The sequence below is a fragment of the Erithacus rubecula genome (assembly GCF_903797595.1).
Source record: "Erithacus rubecula genome assembly, chromosome: 6".
Classification (NCBI taxonomy): domain Eukaryota; kingdom Metazoa; phylum Chordata; class Aves; order Passeriformes; family Muscicapidae; genus Erithacus; species Erithacus rubecula.
This window is the reverse complement of record NC_136688.1, coordinates 51,353,986-51,377,946: the sequence shown is the minus strand read 5'-3', so window position 1 is coordinate 51,377,946 and position 23,961 is coordinate 51,353,986. Positions and strand designations below refer to the sequence as shown.

The 23,961-nt window shown below is 42.4% G+C and overlaps 3 protein-coding genes across 12 annotated transcripts in view; 1 reads left to right on the top strand and 2 right to left on the bottom strand.

The window, feature by feature from the left end:
* ZFYVE21 (zinc finger FYVE-type containing 21) overlaps positions 1 to 10,566 on the bottom strand; it is a 17,740-nt gene extending 7,174 nt beyond the window's left edge. The window contains exons 1-4 of one of the 4 annotated variants that reach the window (XR_013774627.1): positions 10,474 to 10,557; positions 8,024 to 8,659; positions 2,315 to 2,365; positions 888 to 1,056 (exon numbers count right to left, since the gene is read on the bottom strand). Coding sequence is in view for 3 of the 4 variants with exons in the window: in XM_079308922.1 (XP_079165048.1) it covers positions 888 to 1,056; positions 2,315 to 2,365; positions 8,024 to 8,548 (745 nt within the window). In the remaining variant the exon portion in view is untranslated. Of the gene's footprint in view, positions 1 to 887; positions 1,057 to 2,314; positions 2,366 to 8,023; positions 8,660 to 10,473 lie in introns of those variants that run through there. The other 3 variants (XM_079308922.1, XM_079308923.1, XM_079308924.1) reach the window with 3 other exon arrangements.
* Positions 10,443 to 21,316, top strand: XRCC3 (X-ray repair cross complementing 3). The gene is made up of 7 exons (XM_079308928.1): positions 10,443 to 10,577; positions 10,979 to 11,116; positions 12,013 to 12,225; positions 14,021 to 14,175; positions 14,970 to 15,182; positions 16,173 to 16,219; positions 17,263 to 21,316. Exons 1-7 carry the CDS (start codon positions 10,523 to 10,525, stop codon positions 17,483 to 17,485), a joined length of 1,044 nt encoding a protein of 347 aa, XP_079165054.1. The 5' UTR covers positions 10,443 to 10,522; the 3' UTR covers positions 17,486 to 21,316.
* The window catches only part of KLC1 (kinesin light chain 1), a 45,532-nt gene continuing 42,775 nt past the window's right edge, over positions 21,205 to 23,961 (bottom strand). For all 7 annotated transcript variants that reach the window (XM_079308906.1, XM_079308908.1, XM_079308910.1 and 4 more), the window contains one exon: positions 21,205 to 23,961. In XM_079308906.1, coding sequence (XP_079165032.1) covers positions 23,896 to 23,961 — 66 coding nt within the window. In that variant the 3' untranslated portion in view covers positions 21,205 to 23,895.

The following is a 23,961-nucleotide window of genomic DNA, read 5'->3' as shown; positions in this document are numbered from 1 at the left end:
GACATCACAGCCACCATCACCATCTCTGACCATGATCTGTGCCTCAGCAGCAAGTCAGGAACAACTTCAGAACACGAATGCAAACAGGACAAGCTTTAAAAAAACAGTCTTCAGTTTAAAAGATGTAATTTAAAAACTCATCTACACCCTCTTGGCAAAGCAGAGTGAAGAATGATTTATGTGCTTCAGGATGAATACACTCCCTTCTGAATCGAGGATCTCCCCAGGAACATCCACGCCCATCACATGTGGGGCTCAGCTTACCTATTATGCACACTAGCATCATGCTGAGAAATCATCAAAAGGCACTGAAGGATCACAGAATATTTTTAAAAACTGAAGTTTCAGCTTTCTTAATGTAATTGGAACATGAATTACTGTATTGCATGAAGGTTTAAACCTATGGAAAATTGAGTACTCATGATGATCTGCCATCAACCACAGCTGTAGGCCATGGATAAGATCAAAGCTCTCAGATGAAGCTTGAAACAAGCACTGTATCTTGTTTGAAAATATTAAAATATTCTCCCAACTATTTTCCATCCTTATTTAATGCAACAGGAATATGGCTAAAGGATGCATTATTTCAAGAAAATCCAACCCGCACACACATCTATACTCACAGGTATTAAAAATTTGTCTTTAATTAAATCACTCTTCATAAAGACCAAGAAATACAAACTGAGAGGTGTAAACATTGACTAAGAAATGTGAACCTCTCTCTAAATAAACCAGCAACACAAAATTATCAACAGAAAAACAAGAGGCATGACAAAGAGACACAAACCCGCAGCTTGCTGGACGAGAGGCACTGCTCTTGCTGCTGACTGGAACTGAAATAAACACAAAGCAGACAGAAGCAGCCCATCAGAGCACCGGGTGCTTACCATTCATGAGCACTTTGAGCTGTTTGTCGTAGAACTCTGTCTCCTTCTGCGAGACCAGGGCGCACTCGGCGCACTGCCGCACGGGGTCCACGAAGCACATGCGAGGCAGAGGCACTTTCTTACTGCAGCACTTGTCACAGAAACACTTGCCACACCTTCGGCAGTGATGCTAAGCACGAGAGAACAGTTCCTTATTTATTTACAAAGGAAAGGTTACTATAACAGTTTCTCAGGTATGAAACGGGCAAGTCGAGGGATGGAGGACACAAAGGCTGGACACAAAGGAGTATAACATGAACAGCAGCACTCTAAGCCTTTGCTGGCACCCTGTAAAGATGCTACTGAAGCAGAAAAGACAGGAAAGGGCTTTTCTGGTGTCCAGTAAACCCTTCACCTCCCTGTCAATAAAACCCCATGAGAAGAGTGGTTTCCAGGTCCCTTCTCATTTCTGAGAAAAGATCTTGGAGAACTTCAACTGAAGCTTGTATTCTTCTTCAACTGAAAACACTATTCTTCTCCTTTAAAACTTATTCTCAAGTTTCTCCCAAAGAAAGAAAATAAGAACCTTCATATTTAGAACTTCAAGCTACTCCCTTTATCAGAAGTATCAGGCAGCACAGCACAAATCCAGTGAGGTTGTGAAACCAGAACAAGTACTGCAGTGTGTTTCACTGCCCCTAAACCTGCAACCAGTGGCCTGTGCTCCAGATCACTGCTGGGGTGTGACAGTGCCAGCAGATCTTCCTGATGCAAGCCCTCATGACAGAACAAGTACTCCCAGGCAAGCAGGAACTAATCTGTGGCTCAAAGCAAGCCTGAAAGTTTGATACAAGGAGCTGATAACACTGCAGTTTTGGTCAGTGTTCGGCTTTCTTTCCAAATGTTCTGCAAAATTCTCTGGAGTACTTATTTTCCAGGGCTACCTCCAATTACTTCCCACAGCTAACACAAGGGAAACACAGCAGCTTGTCATCTGGTATAACATTTAAGTGTGTCTGGTTTAAAATTTCTCCTTCCTTCTCCCTCCAAACAATTAAATTAAAAAACTATGTTACTACACTACAAGTCACACTCACATCTTTATTCACTTCCATATGCCTGTGCTAACAGAGTGTCAATGCAATTATATAGAGGAATGATGTTCCCTCCTAAAAGTCACTGCTAGCCTTCTTTGGGAGGGTGCTTTGCAGAATTCTCTATGTCATACTCTGCACACCAGTCTGCATTCCACAGTGACCTCTTACCATTAATAAACATAATTTAATGTTAGGGTTTTCTCTTCATCCAGGAAGCCTAATTATGTAGTTTCTACTTTAATTGGAATTTCTCTCTTCCAAACTCAAGACAAATCCTGGTTTACTTTTCAAGAGATGTCCATTTTAGTATTTTGCAACATTTACTCTTCATATTTCATTGATTTCTCTTACCTTTCTAGTTATGAAGTCAAATTTTGTATCACACTGCATACATCTTGGGCACTAGAAAACAGTACAAATCAAGATTAGCCTACAATTTCTTTTTAATCTTTAATTCTACCATCATATACAAAGAATGAGCTTTATATTATGCCCCATAAAGAAACACCTCCAACAAATTTCCATCTTTTATCTTTTCATCCTGCATAGCTTTCATTTAATATTGATGTAGCAAAATAATATCATCCCCATTTGCAAGACAAAAAAAAAAAGCTGCCAAACTTCCCCCTAATGAATAGAGCATCCTGCCAGCAGGCAAAACTACATCTCAGAATTACTTACCATTCTTGACAATGTCTGGCTATGCAGACAATCCTATATTCCAGAGTCAACTGTTTTTCTGTAAGTTGTCCTCACTTTACTACGATGCTCTGCTGACTCGCCAAAACATTGTTTATGCAATTTAATGCTCTCAATACTCACACATTTTTGAAACATGTTAAGAGATACTTGGTTTTCTTCCAAGCCACCAAGACCTAATGTTTATTCCAGCTACAAAAAGTCACTTCCTGAAATATCTCTCTCCTAAAACAAACTTACACCCACACTCCTTTCAAAAAATGACAGAAAAAAATTGAAGGAGTTTCTCCCTTGGAACTAAGTAGAGTTTAAGGGTGACAGTTTTGAGTGTGTTAACAACAAGAAGTGATCAGTGACTGCTAGACAACCAAAATTTCTGTATAGAAAGTCACTACTAAAGGGCTGATACCCAGCCCTTAGGTCACTGGATTTTTAACAAAACTTTACATATTTTTATTCATCATATCAAATCTCAGTGTCTGAGGCTTATAATGCAATTTTTTGCTATATTTACTTGCAAATATTAATGCAAATTTATGCCTGACATCTCACTCAGGAGAACATGGTTAGATCCTGTACTAAGTTTTATAACTCTAGAAACCAGGACTCCTCAAACCAGACTATCTCAGACCACAGTAGAATGTCCTCTCAAACACATGCCCTAAGCTGAGCAGGTGCTATTTACTCAGCACACAGTAATCACCTTTTGTTTTTAATTAACACATATCAATACTTAACCCTTTATCTTCTATAAACCCCCTCAGGTTACAACAGCTTCTATTCAGGGACTTTTGCTCCAGCAGATAATCACTGTCACAAGCTCAACAGCTGCAGCCAAGAAAATATTACAGCAGATGAATTAAAAATTCTCCAGAAATTTTTCATGTCCTTTTGAAGTGTAAGCTTGTTAATAGCTGGCAATGAAAGGTTGATAGTTTACATGAAAGGCTCTGCTGTCTAAACAGACCTTTAACACATTAGACAGTAATGGCAGTCACCGCAGAGGAACATAAACACCTTGCAGAATTTGTTACAACCTGTTGAAATTGTCACCATTTGCTACAAACTGTTTTTAAATCCCACCCGAAAGAGCCCTAGAAGTGCTCCTGGATTGTTTTAAATAACACTGAACTGAGGCATCCAAACACATCTTTTCACAATGGCTGCAGAAAAGGTGATTTCAACACTCACTGGTAATACAGTTCAGCATGAAGCAATTCCAGCACACACCAGGTTTCACCTCTACAGCTGGCAGCATGTTCTGCTCTACCTTGATGTTTTAATTTGTGACATGGAGTGTAATAGCTTGCCTGGGAGCTGGACCTGGCAATAATTTTGGTATGCCTTGAATTTACTCGAGTTTGAATTAACTCTCTTAATGAAAATATTTGGGAGCTTTTGGTTGGGTTTTGGTGGTGGTGAGGTTTTTTTTAATTGGCCTGGACTGGGTTTTTATGGGGGTTGGGTTTGGCTTTTTTTTTTTTTTTTCTTATTTTGTTTTAGACAAAATGCAGAAAGCACAAGTCACAAGCTAGAGGGGGAAAAAATCTAATCCAAATTCTTCTAAATACTGTCCTACATAGATTTCATACAGAATGCTCTGCTAAACATAAAAGTGGTTTTTAGAAAGGAACTTAATTATCCATCCTCTTACATAACACAAACTACAGAAAAATATTTCTGAATCCCAGACCCATTTTGGTAGCCCTGCCTGATACAAAGAGCAGTCCTAAATCAATCACAAGCCAAGTTGCACATGGGAGCTGGAATTGCACATTGGGATTTTCCTAGGAAAATGTTCTGACACAAGCAAGCTCAAGATGCTGTTCCTTCGAGGTATTTCTGATTTAAGTAACCAGAACCAACTGAACAATTTGCATAATGTCAACTTCTACTTTGCCTGGGACAAGATATTTATTGAGAACATCTTGAAAGATGAATTTTTCCTATTCATCCATACACTGACATAATTAGAGAGTGACTAGTACTGAATGAAGCTTTATTGCTTGGAGAGGTTTTATCACATTAAGGAAGAGGAGGAAGCACAATGTCCAAGTTACTTTTCATGTCTTCAACAAAAATATGTGAATCAAGAAATTAACTAAGAATCCATGTCACAAGTACATTCATTTCATGTGCAACCACCAATACCAGTATCGAATTTCTTCATCTAGCAAGAGGAAAATGGAAGAACATACAACAGCTGTTGGATCTTGGCATTAATTTAAAATACTGAGAGCTGCTTCATTGCAAGCTTCTCATGGGTTTGCTCAAGTGTGATAACTTATTTCCATAATTCAATGGATCCAGCCAGAGGTGAGAATCCCATGGATGGACAGGAATCTATAGTTACACTTCACATGCTTTATTTGCATAAATAATAACACAGTGGTTCAAGAAGTGATGCATGGGAACCTGGCTGAGCTCCTTCAATGGAGTGTGAACCTCTCTGAGGGACTTTAACAGAACACAAGAATTAAATTAAAAACCTTCAGAGAAATTAAAATATATTAAGCCACATAGACATGAAATAGAGGTGTAAGCTTAAGTTTTAAGTAAGTAAGTTAGTTTAAGTAAGTAAGAATATGTTTTAAGTGCCCTGAAAAGTAAAAGCCTTAGAATCTAGTGTGGAAAACAAGCTGCAGTGAGAGCTCAAAAGCATAGTTCTAGACATAATAAAAATATAATAAGAGTTTTGCTTACATTCTTCAGAGAAGATAGACTGTATGCACAAATTATACATAAACTTTTACGTTCTAGAATCATAATTCTAATAGGTTTAGCATAAAAACTTCAGATTCATGTCTCTAGCTCACTGGGTAACTTGTAAATAAGAATCAGTGCTTTGGGGAGAGCTCCCTCCTGCAGCACCCCTGCAGCACACAGTAACATCTGGGACACAGCTGGATATCACCAGGTTTGGCCACCTCTGCAGGCAAACCAACACATTCTACTCAATTTCTAGTCCAAGATTTCCTTAACAGAAATATCATCAGCTCTGCTGGTGATTAACAAAATTCTGAGTCTGACAAGGCACATACAGAGACCAACACCTCTCAAGTTTAATGATGCTCAGTACAGACTTCCATAAATCCCCCTCAAGTCATTACTTGTATCACAAATAAGATTACCAAAAGTAAAGTTTTCAGTAGTCCTGCTTCAGCCTTGCATTTCAAATTCCTCACAGTAACTGGCATTTTAAAACTGTTGTAATCTTACAACAAAAAAATGATAAATAGAATTTTATTTCAATGCTGTATAAGCTGCACAAAACCAACTACCATAATTCTTAGGTGGCCTTAATTAAAAAAAAAATAAGCCAGTTGATTCCTCTCGTGTAAGGAAAAGAAAGCTACTGGATTTGTGAGAGTTACTGGCTGCACAGCAAAAGCCAATGGATTTGAAGTGCCAGATCAGCATTTGCTAATACCACTCAAAGTCTTGTCTTGGACACAGACACCTAATTTTTAATTATGTCTGACATGGTAATAAGAGCAAGCATTCTTAACTAATTCACTGCTTAGATAACCCTGCCTCTTTAAATTTAATTGTTCTTAACAAAACCATGGGATTTATAAGTTTCCCTGTATAACACATACGTACTTTATTTAAGGAAGAAGTTTGCAACATTTTTGGCAATTGTTAACCAAAGGAGTGTCAGAACTCTAAAGCACTTCCAGAAATCTAGTAAAATAACTAGCTACAAATGCAAATAACAATTTATATTCTTAATCTTGCATTAACAAATGCATTTAAAATATTTACCTCTATCACGTTTCCTCTCAATAGCAAATATTACTGAGCACATTCAGTCACAGTTCAACACCCTCAGCCTATAGACCAGCAGACTACAGAGGAAAAGTTGAATTTTAAGGAGAATGAATATCTACAATAGAACTGTAATGCAAAATTCAAACTAACAACACACATCAGACTGATTTAGCTAAAATATACAGACTCAATTCTCTAAATACATCTAGCTACTTTAAATAAATTCTACCACAATCCCCGACAGTCTTTAGTTGAATGAAGATGGTTGTACATATCAGAATTGCGTTAGAGGTACTTTGTGTTCCTTAATGAGACTGGTCTGCTATAATCACAGACTACTGACAGGCACTTCCAAAGGCCAGGGACAAAACTAAATTAAACAGAACAGTTCCACAAGCGATATCCCCTGATGAAGACGGTGTCAGGCGTTCCAGGTGAGTGCAGGGGATGGAGCCACCCCCGCAGGCAGCAGCAGAGAGGAAAAGCTCAGCCCAAGAAGCGGCCAGGCTTTGCTGTAAGCTCAGAACCAGCGACAGAGCCAGAGCGGGCACGGGCGGGCTCAGCCCTGCCCGGGACACGGAAACTCCCAGCCCAGCCCGGGGAAGGCAAAACAGCTGCGGTGCTGCTGGGGACCGGCAGCTTTCTCTCCATGGAACACACTGACCTGAGAAAATCCCGCAAGGCACTGCAGCAGATCGCTCGAGCAGAACGAGCTGAATACTCACTTTCCAAAAAAACGCTGTTTTGGGCAAGGTATCAAGTGACTTGCGAGTCCCACCCTTTATATCAGCAGAGGCTGGCCTGAGCTGCACAAGCTGTGCTGGCAGAGCGAGCCTCCAGAAGTTTTTTAATTTTTTCACAGAACTTTCTGCCTCAAGAGATACCAGGAAGAGGAAAAGTTTTCTTCTTCATCCCTAACCAAGGGAGGACTCAGTGTTCCCATTCAAAACAGACCGAGCGCGTCCGCATCTGCCAAAGCACGGCTTTGCTGGATGAGTCCGGCTTAAACTCACACTGCTCATGTAAAATAAATCTTCATTCCGGTCACATTTAAATGCACTGGCCTGTGTCCACACCACAGAACGCTGGCAATAAATAAATAAACAAACAATGGATTCTATGTTGTATGTGCATCTGGCTGCAGCGACTGGCAACAAATAACTCTCATTACATTAAATTAAAAATATCACCATCACATTTGTTTACTCGGTAAGTATTTAAAAACAAAGTTGACTGAAACAGACTGAGCTGCTCACTGATTGTTTAACACTACGAACATTCACACCAGGAACGAGAAGGGCTGTTCTAACTCAGCCTTATTGCTTTAATAATTTATGCAAATAGTTTTGAACCCACACGGCCTCCAGAACCACCTTTATAAGCATTTAAAGCAATGCCGCACAGCTCGCTGCACTTCGAACACCAAATCTCTCGCAGATTTTCGCCACGGAGCCGCACATCCCTGAACGAGAGACAGCCCCATGCTTGCGTCCTTTAACCCATTATCTGAGTGAAATTAAAGAGCGAAGGGGAAAGGGAAGGAGGAGAGGAAGGGGGAAGGGAAGCGCGGGGCGCTGCCCGCGGCGGTACCTCCTTGTCGGGCACCCAGGGCGGCTCGTCCAGGCCGAAGGGGCTGCGGGCGGCGCGGTGCTCGGGCACCATGCGCAGCCCGCTGGGGGAGCGCACCAGCTTCTTCGCGTCGCCGCCCGACATCTTCCCCCGCGCGCCGCCGCCGCCGCGCCACGGCCACGGCCGCCGCCCAATGGCCGCGCGGCGCTGCGCGACGGGCACGGCACACAGCCAATGGAAAGCAGCGATCCGCCGGCCCCGCCCACCCGCCGGGGGGCTGCCAGCCAATCCCGTGTCCCTTGGCCCGCTATTCCCGCCTCCTCCGTGCCCCGCTCCCCGGAAGCGAAGGGCGCGGGCGCCACAGCCGCGTCCCCGAGTTCCAGGAAGCGCCACTCTGAGCCGCGGGCCCTGCGGCCAAGAGGGGCGGCTCCGCAGAGAGCCCGCGGCCGCTGTCGCTGCCACAGCGCCCGCCCGGGCCTGTGACCCAGCCGGGCCCCGCCGCCCCCGGCCGGCCCAGCGGGAGGGGAACGAGCGGCGCGCTGCCATTGGCTGTCCCGCCGGGCAGTCGCTGAGGGGAGCTCTGATTGGCCTGCCGCGGGCAAGCTGCGCGCTGATTGGCTGCGGCGGCGGCGGGCGATTCGTGACGGGGTGAGGGCCCTGTGGCGGCGCCGCGCTCCGGCCGCCCGTGAGTCCGTGTGTCCGTGTGTCCGCCCGTGTGTCCGCGTGTCCGCCCGTGTGTTCGCGTGTCCGCCCGTGTGTCCGTGTGTCCGTGTGTCCGTGTGTCCGCCCGTGTGTCCGCGTGTCCGCCCGTGTGTCCGTGTGTCCGTGTGTCCGTGTGTCCGCCCGTGTGTCCCTGTGTCCGCCCGTGTGTCCGCCCGTGTGTCCGCCCGTGTGTCCGTGTGTCCGCCCGTGTGTCCGCCCGTGTGTCTGTGTGTCCGTGTGTCTGTGTGTGTCCGTGTGTCCGCCCGTGTGTCCGTGTGTCCGTGTGTCTGTGTGTGTCCGTGTGTCCGCCCGTGTGTCCGTGTGTCCGTGTGTCCGCCCCTCGCTCCCCGGGCCCTGCCTGCACCGTGACCCGCTCCCGGTGTTTCTCTCCTGTGCCTCATCCGTGGAGCGGCCTCCTGTGAGCGGACAGTGCGCAATGGTTTGGAGCCCTTCAGTCAAGGCTCGTCGTTATCATGGTTGATTTCAGTAAGTTTCTAAACCTTCTCAGGATATTGTTTCAAATGGGTGTTACTTCAAGCTAACTTGGCTCTCTTAGGTTTATTCTGTTATTAGCACCTATCACAGTCTCTCCCCCCCATGCTGAACAAGGGATTGTTCATAAAGTCATGTATTTTCATAAAACTCCTGGGGTCTGCTGCGATCCTTCATGAAGTTTATCAGAATAATGCTGAGAATTTCACAGTATTCTTCTAGGCAACCATGGTGCTAAACTTTGTGTTTTGGACCAAAGTATTAAAAGACCTGTTTGATGTCACTACAAGAAACAGATTTAATGATTTCATATTAAATTGGCTTTTAGCTAATGAATGTGTATTTGACTGTCCAATGCATGAATAATCCTGGCTCATCCCAAATTGCTCGTGTGTGATTTTTTTTTCTATTTGAAAGTCTCATGTGAAGTCTGACAGGTTAGAAATAAATTGATTGTCCAGCTTGCTTGAACTGCAGTCCAGAGCAAAAGCCCTGTGCAGAATTGCAGGCAATTAAAACTACCAGTAGCTCTTAACTGCAGGATTATTGTTTGAATTCTTTAACAGGATAATGTAAACAGCCATCAGACAAGACTTTGCCGAAGGGCTGGGTTACAGAATAGTCGGGGTTGGAAGGGAGCTCTGGAGACCATCCAGCCCAGCCCCTGGCAAGGCAGGGTCACCTGGAGCAGGTGACACAGGCACACAGCCAGGGGGGTCTGCAATGTCCCCATGCCCTTCCTGGGCAGCTGTGCCAGTGCTCTGCACCCTGGCTAGGAGAGATCTTCACCCCGAGGTGAAACTGAAGAGTTTGGCACCATCCTCTTGGCACCCACCTCTGAGATCTTGATGTGCATTGATGGGATCTCCTCTGCCTTTTCTCCAGACTCTCCTCATCAGAGAGATGCTCCAGACCCCTTGTCACCTTTGTGGCCTCTGCTGGGCCCTTTCCAGTAGCTCCTTGTCTTGCTTGTACTGGGGAGCCCAGAACTGAACACAGCACTCCAGATGTGGCCTCACTTAGGGCTGAATAGAGGGGGAGGATCTCCTCCCTCAGCCTGCTGGCCACACTCTTCCCATTGTAAAATAATATCAATATATAAATAATAATGGTGTCAATATTTCTCATAATAAAATAATAATCCCAGAACAATTGTTACTTCTCTAAGATAACTGATAAATATATTGTTAAAATAGAAAACAAAAAAGTCCTGGAAACTTTTAATGCTGATTTATTTCTATTTTTCTTGCCTGTGTCTGTGATAAAAACCACTTTACTCACAGATAATTACAGGATGTGCTGCTCATTGCTGTCCTGTGTCAGGAGATGGACTGGGACCAGTTTGACTTGAACCCTAAAACAATTGCTGCCCTGAAAAAAGGTAATTTAATTTGCCAGTGTCTCACTAACAGATCTGTCACCACCACAGTGACATCCTTGACATAATTGTTTGTGGGTAGAAGCAGGCAGATGGACACTAATATTTTAGAACTGTAATTGAGTATTCATACAGTTACATTCATTACAGCTCATTCAGAACTGTAGTAAGTATTTCATAAAGAAGTTTTTTGAGTCATTAAAAGTGTTGGGTTTTGCCCATGCTTCAATAATAATTTTCCAAACAATTTTATACCTTGTGTTGGTACATTCAAAGTGAGTGTTGCCTGCCCACTGTACAAGAATGCAGCATAGAGAAACCTCAAGTATGTGAGAATTAGACATTGGGAAAACTTTGCTGTGTAAGACAGCCAAAAATATTTATAAAAATTCCTCTTATTTCAGCTGACATAAAATCAGTAAAGGAGATTTTAAACCTCTCTGGAGCAGACTTGCAGAGATTGATGAAGCTTTCTAGTGCAGACATCCAGTGCCTGCTGAAAACAGTCTCTCATGCCCTGAGAAGGAACAGCATGGTCACAGGTAATGCAGTCAGGACATAAAACATCTTCCATCTAAAACTCAAATTAACTGTCACTGGGAGAAAATAGTGTTCTGGCTCCTCAGTGACACAGTAATGTAGGTTTGGAATGAGAATGGAAGTGTTTAATTATGCTGTAGTGAATTATTTCACTATCCTAAGGACACCTCCCCTGGGGGTGAATGGAAGTGAATGGGTGCCATTTTTCAGGATTGAGCCTGCTTGAAACAGGACAAAATGTTTCTCCAGTCTGAAACACTTAAATGCAGAACAAAATATTTCCTTTTTCTTTCACACTCTCTTCCTCTCTCTCACTATTCTCCTTTTGGATTAAGATCAGTTGAAAAGTTTCTATCACATATTAAAAGCTTCATAAACTGATTTGTCATAAGCACCTCATTCCAAAACAAGCAGGACCTAATAGCTCCTCCTACAAATTCTTAATGACAACTCTGTACTTAAAATCTATTTTCTTGTGATTGCATGTGTCTTCAGGCTTTGACCAGATGCCTGCTGTGCTGTTTTATACTTGCTATAGCTTTCTACTTCCATAATTGCTGTGCTTGAACCTTTGCTGTCAAAATCCTCTCAGAGTGTAACTTTCCTCAGGGACACCTTGGATGCAGAGAAAGGAAAAAAAAAAGTTTGAGAGGAGGAAAGAACTCAGTAAATTATCAATCTTTGTAAAGACATTCAGCAGTAGCTTTGATGGGGAGAGAGAGGTGGGGGAGACCAGGCTGAATTAGGGATATTGTCCATCAACAAAAAAAGCAACCCTTGTAGGTACAAACCTTGTATTTATAAACTTTGTGTCATTGTGTGTTGGAAAAATAATAAATGAAACTACCTTTCTTCTTTTTTCTTCTAAATCATTAAAAAACACTCCCAAACCCTGCAGCTCTTCAGCTCTACCAAGATAAAGATCATTCCACCTCCCAGCACCAGAAGCTGAGCCTGGGATGTTCAGTGCTGGACAGTTTGCTGAAAGGTGGCATTCCTTTAGTGGGAATCACAGAGCTTGCTGGGGAAAGTTCTGCTGGGAAGACTCAGATCAGTTTACAGCTGTGCCTGTGTGTGCAGTATCCCTACAAGTATGGTGGATTAGAGTCTGGTAAGTGCTGAACTGTAAAAATGGATTCATTTCCCATTTGGGGGAATATACTGAGGGGAAACTTACTAATTTCTTGAACTGTATCCACCCATGTGGAAAAATGGACTGTACAAATTAAGATCTTGCTTTAAGGGCTGTGAGTAGCCCGTGGCTTGCATTGCATGATGTCATTAATCAGAGCAGAAGCAATTATATTTTGTTCTGTTCCTTTGTGTGCTGCTGCTAGCTGCTGCATGTAGTTTGAATGCAAATACATTTTTATCCATGTTCCTGCACTTGTCCCTGTTTGTGTTGAAATCAAGGAACAGGGGTACAGAAGCAGTCCCTATTGGCACTCTGCTGTTGAGCCTCCCATGAGAAATACAATTAAAATTTAGGTTAAATGTGAGGAGTTTTATCCTTCAGGAAACTTGAAGGGAACATCAAACTCCTGCAGAACTCTGTGCTACCAATGGAACATTTTGCTACTGTTCTAAAATTATGGTACATTGTAATTTTTTACTGCTTAGAAATTTCCCTTCTCATAATTGGTGATGTTGAAATACATTTATTTAAACAGTTACTTCATTAAATTTAGTGCTAGTCTTCTTTGTAAGTCTCAGTGCAAGGAGGTTAGCAGCAAAAAAATCCTGGAAGTAAACAAAGGCCTCCTTTGCCTCCAGGATATCTTTCTGCTGTTCTAGGAATGTCAGTTGTGTTCAGTTGTGTGTTGGCTGAATTTATTGTATATGCCTATATTCATAAGTAATACATGAATATAATGGGACAAATTAATATCCATATTAGAATTCTGAATTAGAAAATAATATTTTCTACTCATTCTTAACTGGTTTGGAGCATGACAGATCATGATCATAGGAATCAAAATTTGTTCTTTTTGAGGTTGAGGAGTTTTAGTGGGTTTTATTTCTGTTTGATTGATTTTTGGTGGTATTTTTTGGTCAACAACCAGCATAACACATATCTTGGCCTGAATAACAGATTTGATGAAATTGCTGATTTCTGTTTGGGTTTTGTTGGACCTATGACTGCTTTCAGTGTCCTGAATGCTGCAATTACTCTGGATCAAAATACAATTATTTAATCAAGGGAGCACCAATCTATCTAGAAATGCAAATATGCATCTTGAAGAACCCCAGTGACTATAAAATCTGAATAAATTGACATTCCATCTTTTTAAGTAAACCAAGGAGAGGACAAGTGACATCCTGCAGGTCTGGTTTTCAGAAAGCAGATGATTTCTCTGTGAGCTAAGAGAAATGGTAGAGAAATCCCTGTCTTTCAGCATTAAGGAAACATGGTGCAAAAGGCAGTCAGCTTAAGTAGGAATGGTAGCTGAGGAGGCCAGAATGTTTTACTTAGAAACTGTTGTCTTAACACAAGTTAGCACAGGGTTTTTAGCATGAAATTCATGGTGCTGTGTTTTGGATTTCTGGCTGAACCAGGCAGACTATGCAGTGTCACTCTGTGGGCTGGATAAACTGTGATACTTCTGATCCCCAAGGGCAGGTGATCAGGTGCTCCACAGCTGTGCACAGTGAATGTCACCCAGTGCAGAGCACAAAATCCCATTGTCCCAGCTGATGCTGAAGGAAGGACCAGGCAACTGCAGGAAAGTCAAGGAGTGGGGTTTTTGTTCATCACTGATTCAACATGGTTGCGAAAAAAACCCAACAAACCCAACACTAATTTCTAGGTCCATATTTGTGGCTTTTGAGTGCAGCATGTCTGATGTAGTTTGTGTGCTGTTAAGAAAACTGTGGTTTTAAGAGTCCTGTGGTTTCCTGGGCTGCAGGAGCTGTCTACATTTGTACAGAAGATGTGTTCCCAAGCAAACGTTTGCAGCAGCTCATAGATCAACAGCACAAGCTGCGTGCGGATGTTCCTGCTGAAATCATACAGAAGATCAGATTTGGAAACAGCATTTTTGTTGAGCAGGCAGCAGACCTGGTAAGTAGTAGCACAAAGAATGTTTTTAAGACTCTTGATCAACATGGATTCAAGGCAGTATTTTACTGTTAAGGGGTGATTAGTGGAAGAGCAGCACAGTCTGTAACTGGTTTGGAACAGTTAATGATACTATTGTGTCCCGAGTGTTTCAGTGAGAGCCACTCCTTCCTCAGGTAGGCTGAGAAAGTTGGGCTGTTCAGCCTGGAGAAGAAGAGGTTGTATGGGAACCTCATAGGAACCTCCCAGTGTCCAAAGGGGCTGCAGGGAAGCTGGAGAGGGACTCTGTCTCAGGAAATGTAGATAGGGCTGGGGTACAAACTGAGAGAGGAAATTTAGACACTAGGAAGAAATTCTTTACTGTGAGGGTGCTGAGATACTGGTACAGGTTGCTTATAGAACATGTGGGTGCCCCACCCTGGCAGTGTTTAAGGCTGGGCTGGATGTGGCTCTGAGCAACCTGCTCTGGTGGGAGGTGTCCCTGCCCATGGCAAGGGGGTTGGGACTGGCTGATTTTTAAGGTCCATTCCAACCCTTTTATATGACTTTATGAAAACAGGAGCAGTTTAGGAGCGTAGTACTAAACCCTTCAGGTTTTGAAGTATCAGTAAAGTCAGTTGCAGGTAAATGCAGGCTGCTGTTCTGTCTCTTCAGTTTTCTCCTCAGTAAAACCACCAGATGTGGTTACTGGTGAGACTTAGAGACCCACCAGCTGCCTTCACCATTCCAAACTCCTTGCGCTCAGGCTGCAGTGATTGCTGTAGCTGTCCTGTGTCAGTGTCACTGTGTGTGTGCAGGACACCTTCCAGCAGTGCATCTCCAGGAGGCTGTCCCTGCTGCTGGCTCGGGGCATGGTGCGCCTCGTGGTCATCGACTCCATCGCCGCCCTGTTCCGCGGCTGGTTCGGCCCCGCCGAGGCCGCGCTCAAGGCTCGCTACCTGCAGAGCTTTGGGGCACAGCTGCACAGCTTGAGCACTAGGTACAGGACTCCCATCATGTGCATTAACCAGGTATGCTGTCAAAGTGCTTCTTTAAGAAATGGCTGGAGGGTAGTGCAGCAATCTGTGTAAATGCAGATTTCACAGTGGTGTAGTTACCACTGGCAGCTGACTGATAGAAACTGAAGCTTCCTTAAACTGATGCACCACAGTAAATGTTAACTACTCAAAGCTTTTATAGGCTGTTAATGTTCTCAAAAGTTGTCTACTAAAGCTAACAGAGGCAGGTATGTATAGCTACTGCACAGAGCATCAAAGCAAAATAACAGAGTTCTTTCTTATCACTGGCTTCAAATACCATTGCCAGCAGGATTGCTCTGGAGCTCTGCAGGCACAATTATATTCCAGGAGACAGGGAAGCACCAGGGACTTTGCTGCATTTCTGTGGAAATGCTGAGGTTATTAAAGCACTAAAGTGCATGCACTGACTTCAGCTGGGCTTGAACAAGGCCACAATGATACTGGTCACAAAGAGTATTCTTTTGAGAAAACAAGGCAAGACACTGCTCTTAGTCCACTCACAAATTGAAGGAGCATCTGAATGCCAGAGGTGAAGCATTCACACTCCAAATATGGCCTTGGGAAGGGGTAAGTCAATGTGCAGGCAGGCCACTGAGAAACTTCAAAGGTAGTGAAATCATTGAGAACAGGGCACTTTTGGGAGATTTGGGCTTTGTACTTTTTATCTCCAGCTACAGCACTGGAACAGTTTTGTGAGCATGGGGAGTGTGTGGTTTGGACTTTTTTTAACAAATAAAACATCTAGAAGAAGTTTAATTAATGTAAACTGTAGCTTGCTAATTAGTTTTAACACTGTAATTTGCTTCTAATTCCCAAATCCACTTTAGTTTGCTTTGAAAGAATATATGTTTTCTAACTTGGCTTAATATATGCTCTGATAACTTGGATTTTCTTGCCTTGGTTCCCTTCCCTGCCTTCCTGCTTTGCTAAATGCAAACCCAGATCCCCAGGGCAGCTGCAAACCTTGTTTTTGTGCTTCAGGTGACAGATGCAGTGAGCGAGTCAGAAGCTGCTCAGTGCAGTTGTAGGTGAGTCATCCATCCACACAGTGTGACAATGTCAAACAGCAGCTCTGAGCCACTCTGTCACTCCAGGGTAAGCTACAAGATCATGTGGGGAGCAGTGGGGCTTTTACCCAGCAATGCTGGATTTGCTGAAGATCAGCACTAACTCGTGCTGTGAAGGGAAAGGAATGTCATATACATTTACATTGTAATCCCTAATCACAAGTTAGCAGGAAAAATTCCCTGCAGTTAATGGCTTGCAGAACTGCTTACACAAGAGTATTTTTGCCTCTTGTCTCTGATATAACTGAGTGCACCTTCAGTCTGCTTTAAAAATATAGTAACCAAACCCAGGCAGCTGGCTTTGTTAGTGAGCTAAGAAAAAATCCCAAAATAGTAACTTTTGACAAAGATATTAAAAAGATTCAAATGTATGAATTTGTTTGAATCCTAATTTATAACCTTGATTTACTGCATAAGCTGGGTGATACATAAATGGGTGTTTGTGAGAAGTTCACTGTGTCCTTTAGATTCTGAACCTGACACAGAACAAGGATAAGGTTTTCAATTATTATTTTTTGCCTGGTTATCTTGTAGCTCTTTTTCTTGTGAAATTTCACTTTTTCCTTGGTAACCTGTTTTAAACATTGGCTTGAAAGTCATGCATACACAGTGTTCTGTTGACCCAACATTTCTAAATATACCTGCAAATGGAATCTAAGGCTGACAGTTACACACTTGAAATATTAACAGTTCAACCACTTTCCTCTTGTGGTTTTCCTGCTGCAAGAGAGGCCTGTCCAGATGGAGGTAGGTGTTCCCCCTGGCTGTAGTTGAAAGAATAACAGCTGTTCTGTATAGAAGCACTTCTCCTGCAGCTGTTTCCTTGCCACAGGGGGAACCTAAGTTTTGTGAGTAAACCCTGTCACCTCTGTCTTCAAAGACCTGTAGTTTTCAACATACGTTAGAGAAACAGTAAATTATGTCTTCTAGTGAAGTTTTGTTAGAACAGAAGGTATCTCATATGAAATGCATGCATGCCCAAATGTGTACTCCTTCCTTTATAGGATAGTGGGTAGCAGAGTCACCCCAGCACTTGGAATAACCTGGTCCAACCAGCTGCTGATGAGGCTGATGGTCAGTCGGACATCGCTGCCCGCACACTCACCTGCAGCAGCATCACATTGCACTGCAGGCACGAGGACTTTAAGTGTAGTCTTTGCTCCTCATCTCCCTCCATCCTTTTGCTACTATACAGTACAGTTGGAAGGTGTAAAAGGAATAAAATAACCCTTTTGCATAGTAAAGCAACTTGCTCCAAAAATGTACCAGGACTTTGCTTCAGGAAGAATTGCCAGTGAAATGCAGTCCTGCAAAGATCAGAGATGTTGATGAAGTATTTGAGCAATGGTATGACTATATTCAGCCTTGTCTACATTGTGAAAGATTATCTTTTTACACTTGGATATTCAGCTTTTCCTTGTGAGAAGAGTGTCCTGAGGGGTCTGAAAGAGAGGGAAGCTGTGGGCAGGTGGATGCTGCCTAGGGGAGTGGGATGTAGCAGTCCCCATGATGGGGGAGACCTGATGTCTAATTTAATTTAAATAGCATGCTCATTTAGAAACAGCATTTACTGTAGTTTAGTTCTCTCTCTATTTCCAGACCCAAAAGGACTTGAAATTCAACCAGTTTATGTTGCCTGCTGCTGGTTCTGGGTCTCATACTGCCAACTAAGGATAGCCATTCTTTGTCACAAAGCAGCTGTTCTATTTTAAAATAACTTGTTATTAAAATTTTAAAGAAAATAATACCATAAAGGTATTTAACATCTTAGTGTAAGAATTAAAATTGCACTGCCTTTGTACTAGGTGAGGATATTTGGCTTCATAGCACTCTAGAATGTTATTTTAATGGTTCAGTTCCACTCTTTTCCTACTTTCAAGTACCTTCCCTTCATAAAAAAAGCTCTTTAGCCTCTTCCATCTGAAGGACAGCAAACCACATTCCCATCCCCCTGTTCTCTTTGTCATTGCTGAAGCTGTGTAGCCTGAAGGCAAGGTTTCTGTGTTTTTCCTGATGCTCTGCCCTGCTCTGTGTTTTGCTGGATCAGCATTCTTCATGGGCTTCTGGATTGCTGCCTCTCATGTCCTGTGTCCCTGCTGCTGGGCTTTCAGCTCAGCTGTGATCCTGAAGGGCACCTTCAGCTCTTTCCATCCATTCAGATGCTATTGCACTTCTCAGATGATTTTTGTTCAGTTAGAGCTTCATGTGGGTTTTCTTCTCATCTTTCTGCTATTTGTCACATTTTGCTGCTGTTCTCAGACCACTGCCATGACATCCACTCTTCCTATGGCTGAATTTTTCCATTGCTCTGTTGCATGTGAAAGCAAGCCAGATGAAGTTACACTGTCTAAAGGCCTCTGTTCTGTGGCTGCCTGCTCCCATCAGTGATGCTCACTTGCATCACACACTCACCAAGCTCTCGTGTTTCCCCTCCTCCTGCTGCTGGCCCAGACAAGAACTCCATGTTTTTGTGGTGACAGTGCTCAGGTGTCTTTTGGCCAAGGAACCCTGTGTTTGTGAAACAGCTGCCTCCTCTGCCTTTCCCCAGTCATGCTCCTTCAGGACATTCATCCATCTTTTCATGTGGAAGCATGCAGCTGGGAAGCTGAAAGGGAAAGTTTTGTCTGGCTGCAAACTGCCTCAGCTGGAACTATGGCAGATTTCTCAAGGGACAACTGAATATGACTTAAGGAAAAGAGACCCTGTGTGAGTGCCTCAGGAAGTTCCAGGGCAGAACAGGCACAGCTTGAAGCTGAAAGCAAGCAGAAAGGATGAGCTGCTTTCAGTGCCTTCTGCAACCCCTTCAGATGTCTCAGGGGCCCTTGTGCAAAGAGCACAAGTTGTGTCTAAATAATTTCTTTAAAATGTCTTAATTCTCTGTATTTGGAAATGTCTGCACAGCATTTTATAATAAAATCCAACCATGAAGCTTAGAAGCCTTTGTGTACTCTAATGAAAAAGCTCAGAGACAGGGCCCCCTTCAATAAAGATCAACTAACACAGCACAACACTCCAGTTCACTTCTATTCCTGCCCTGTGTATCTGGGCTGGAACTGCAGCCAAGGTAATGTTCATCCTATTGTGCTGACTGGGAAAAGCAGCCACAGAGAGATGTGGCTGATTAATGGGAGTCATCAAACCCTACCTGGAAATTCATTTACAGAAAAGCCTCATCAAATCCTTGGCTCCCATCCCAGGAGTTTGCCTTGCACACTGTGAAACCTCTGAAGGCTCAGTCTGTAATATTTTGATGGCTCTTTTTTGCAACTTGACTGCTTGCAGGAATGCCCCCAAGTGTTAAATCACAGATGGATCTGTAATGAAAGTTCCAGTTTACTTGGTGAAAAACACTTTTACTAACAAACAGAAGTAACATTTTACCTGTTCAAGTGTTTTGTCATTACCCTGTTGTTTTGTTGGTTATTTCTCTCCAGCTGAGTCAGAGTACATTACAGTTTGTCTCCTGGCTCATGAGCACACACAAACCCTGAAGTCTGAAATGCAGCTGAGCCCCACTGAGGCTCAGCCATCACTCAGGCTCCAGTTCCAGCCCCTTTCCCCAGTCCCACCCCCAGTCCCAGCCCAGAATCTCCATCTGACCCGAGTGGGGCTGCAAACCCTCATGGGAACCAGACACAGCACCTGCCTACTGAAGCCTTGTGTCAAAGTGTTGAAATGTGCTTAAGTTTTAATAAATGCAATTTAAGAGCCTTCCCTTTATAGAGCTTTATTCATCTTTGGATTTCACAACTGAGATTTGTATTCTATACAAGCAAAAAAATTGAAGTAGTTTTTACAAAGAAGATTTACAGTCAATGTATTAAGTCTTTATCCTGCAAGACTACTTAAATATTCTTCTACACTTTGAAAAGAAATGTTAAATGACACTTGAGAAACTATGGTTCCCTAAATATTTCTCATTTACAAGCAGATGTAACCAAGTGTTGCAACTCACTGTGAGCACAAGCACCCTCCAGCTTTGGAACTCTACCAGACCCCCACACTCTGGCTTCTTGCTTTGTTGTTTCAGGTTTCTAAACAACTGGCCTTAACTATTCAGTGTACTGGCACAATTGTGAATGGTTTTAGGGAAAAAAAAAATTCCAATGTAGATGTTTGAGATATTTCTCAATTCTAAATATTTATACACACACAACCCCCCTGTGTATTTCTGTAAATTGATGACAATGAAACTGAACTTCTCAGCATCACATCTGTTAACATTTATTCTCTCAGTACAGACTAATGTGACCAAAAATGCCACTCTTAGCAGCCTTCAGACACATCATGTGACCTGCATAACAAAAACCAAAGAAACTTAAACTCATCAACTACTGTAAACACACTGTCAATGCAGCACTGCACACACCTTTTACTAGATATTTACAACAGAACCACACCAATTGCAAACTCTCTGGATTCAAATGTACAATTTAAGTACAAATACTTCTCAAGGTCAAAACCATTTTAATTTACTATGATTCAGGAATGCTTGGGGCATGAAGGTGTCATTTACTGTAAGAAAAGGTACAAACTGCAGGTAAGTGACTTTTTGCATTGTGAAGTGCAGACACACCACAGCAACAGGTCAGTTACTCCTCCAGAAGAGGAGCAAATCATGAAACAATTACATTTTACAAGACTGTTTAGTAAGATCTAAACTCAAAACCAAATACTGCCAATAAGCAGAGACAGAAGGGCAACAGGCACCTTTCTATCAGTAACAACTCCATGTACCATTCATCCCACACCCTGCTGTACACCCAGACTCACCACTGCTCCTGGGAGAATCTGAGCCTAACATGGAGTCCTTGTTACATTTTATTCAAGTTCACCCTTGAAATTTTAGTCAAGGACAAAAATGCCAGATTGAAAACAACCACACTACCAAGGCTGCAGTTTTCCTAACAAGATATCTGTCAGTTTTGAGAAGAAATATTTTCCAGTTTTGTTTCATCAGAGCTGTTGATTTAGTTTGGTGCTGAAGACTTCCCAGAATTATACAACTGGATATTCTGAATATATTCTTTATGCAGACTTAGCTATATCTGGAACCTTTTTAACGAAATCCACAAAGAAAATCTTGTGTAAAAGTGAATTGAGAAGCCCATCTGAAATATAAATGCACACAAACCATGTTCTGACAGTAACTCATCCATGAGCCAAACACAGGAAGGTCGACTTTAATTTGATTTTTGTTTTCTAAAAGTTCTCAAACTGCTAACTGGCTCCTAACAGTAAGGACTTGACTACTATTCTCAGGGATTTATAGATTAAAGAAGTCTTGTAATTTGTTTCTTCTCAGAAAAATAAACGAACTTTTTAAATATAAGAGTTGTTTAATATGCATTAGCTCAACAACTTCACCTTCCACCACACTTTAAAATACTATATAAAGGACTAAAACATTTAAAAGCACAGTATTAGTAATGCCACCACCAGCAACATCTTGACCAAGAAAGTTCCCTCACTATCACCATCAACATTCCACAGTCTTGCACTTTGAAACTGACTGTACATTGTCATTTGGCATGGTTACATAATTTACTGCTTATTTACACTGGGTTGGGGGTTTGAGAGGTTGAAAAAAAATCATTTTACTTCCATGTTAAAAGATGTCTTTGGGAATCACATCCTCCAGTTGAAGTAATTCCTTGTTACCAGAACAGTTCTGTGTCTGAATAGTTCTGTGGGAGTTTTTTGGAAGCCAGACTTCCAGTGGAGCAGGGGCTGGACAAGGGCCCAGCTGGCAGCCTGACACGGTTCTTTTAGCAATGCCAGCTCAGTCTGCCTTTGTGCAGAGAGACCAGTTTGCCAGTGGGGGCAAGAACACATTTGACTTTAGAAGGGAAAAAAGAAGTATATATATTACATATTTTTTAATATAAAAAGCTCTTAATAAAAAGATTAAAACTCAAGAGTCAACATTATATGAGTATCTATTGTTAAGATAACCGAGCAACAACCTGTTCCTGCTCAAGTTCATTAATGAATTGCACTATGTGCTAAAACTTCTACATAATTATTAGCAGCATCGTCTCTCACCATTCCTACACTGTCTCTAAAGCAGGTGCACCACATGCAGCTTCCTTTGCAGAGATGCTCAGACGGTACCTCCTGGTAAACATTGTTAAGTGCATTACACAGACAACTTACCCATCAGTTACTGTAACCAACTTAAAACCAGGTGCAAACCCAGTAAAAAATTCCTACTAAATACTAATTCTAATGACTTTTCACAGCCTGTTCAAATACTAAAACTTGCTTATGTTCCTATATTTTAATTTCTTCAGTTGGTGCTGACCTTGAATAAATTTTCCAGCTTTTCCCAAAGTTAATTTTGTCCAACATTTTCCAACTGACAACTATGACCACAAATACATTTGTACACACACTGCTTGGTGTTTTTTACTTTCTCATCCAACTTCACACGAATAGGAATTTTTACAAAAGATGAACAAAATTACAAGCTTTACAGAAAAGCAAAAGGAAATCCTCATGTCTATAAAATCCTTAAAACATACATACTTCATTCCAGCAGCAGTCCTGTATACAGACAGCATATACATGTTAACCTAAGGGGATTTACCATGGCTGTGTGGTCACAGAGGTCACTTGCAGTGACACATGGAGTGCTTTCACAGGGCCCTAAGCCAGAGTGGTCCTTGCAGAGCAGCCACCCCGCAGTGTGACATCCCGGCGTGCAGTGCCTGCTGCTGCTGTCACCAGCTGGTGTGGAGAAAGGCAGGATTTGGGATCAGCATAAGGAAACGTTGGGCACTTTCAGCAAGCAGAGAATGGGATTGTGAATTCCAGTGGACAAGCGAGAAAGTCAACCTGAGGCTCGATGTTTCCCTGAGAGCAGCAGCAGCTGCTCTGGGACAGTTGCAGTCCAAAACTTGAATATTCTTCAATCATACAAAGTTTTTTTTTTCCGTTTCTCCTAATGTACACAAACCATCCTATATCCATTGATTATTGTGCCCTAAGACTTACAAATATCAAAAGTTGTGGTCACAGGTGTTGCTATGCATTCTACCTAAATGTAACTTACCCCCAGCCATCACTTCTGTAAGATTTAATAGCTCAGTCTAGTGGTTAATTCATGTCTAAGTGCTGTTCTACTAGCCAAGGCTTCTACCATTACAAGAATCAGTGGTACAAGGGCAAACCCCACCACTACAGAACGCTCAACTGGAATTTCTAGAATAATGCACATAAATTTATCCACCTCTCATTCCAGCACTGTATGCATTTACTGCCACACATTTAATTTTGTTTACATTTTCCAACATCATTGCATTTTGGTATGCTTTAAATGTGTTTGTATTTTTGCTTTTCTTTTTTTTTTTTGGCTGCTGTAATAGTCAGATCTATTAAAGAAATTTATGTAAGTAGCATGAACGGGAGCAGTGCAATGAGCAATACATATCTATTGTTTTCCCTTAGAAGAAAACACTCACTAATGCTGTGTTTAAAATTGTCCCTATTTAAAAAAAACAGCAGTCCATTGGAAAAAAAACCAACAACATCTACAAACTAGGTGTTCCTATAGACAAGGATGAGGAACCAAAGCCTTGAAGGTCTCAGTGCTTCTTTATTCACACAGGAATATTAGCTAGCTTCTGTCCCAAACCTCAATGCGCCAGATCAGAATGACTGACACTCAGAGCTCGCGAGTCTGTCAGACAATTATTTCGTTC

Coding starts and splice junctions, on each gene's coding strand:
- XRCC3 (XM_079308928.1), top strand. CDS start 10,523: ATGGACTGGGACCAGTTTGACTTGAACCCTAAAACAATTGCTGCCCTG. Junction 10,578..10,978: donor AATTGCTGCCCTGAAAAAAG/GTAATTTAATTT, acceptor CTCTTATTTCAG/CTGACATAAAATCAGTAAAG. Junction 15,183..16,172: donor CCATCATGTGCATTAACCAG/GTATGCTGTCAA, acceptor TTTGTGCTTCAG/GTGACAGATGCAGTGAGCGA.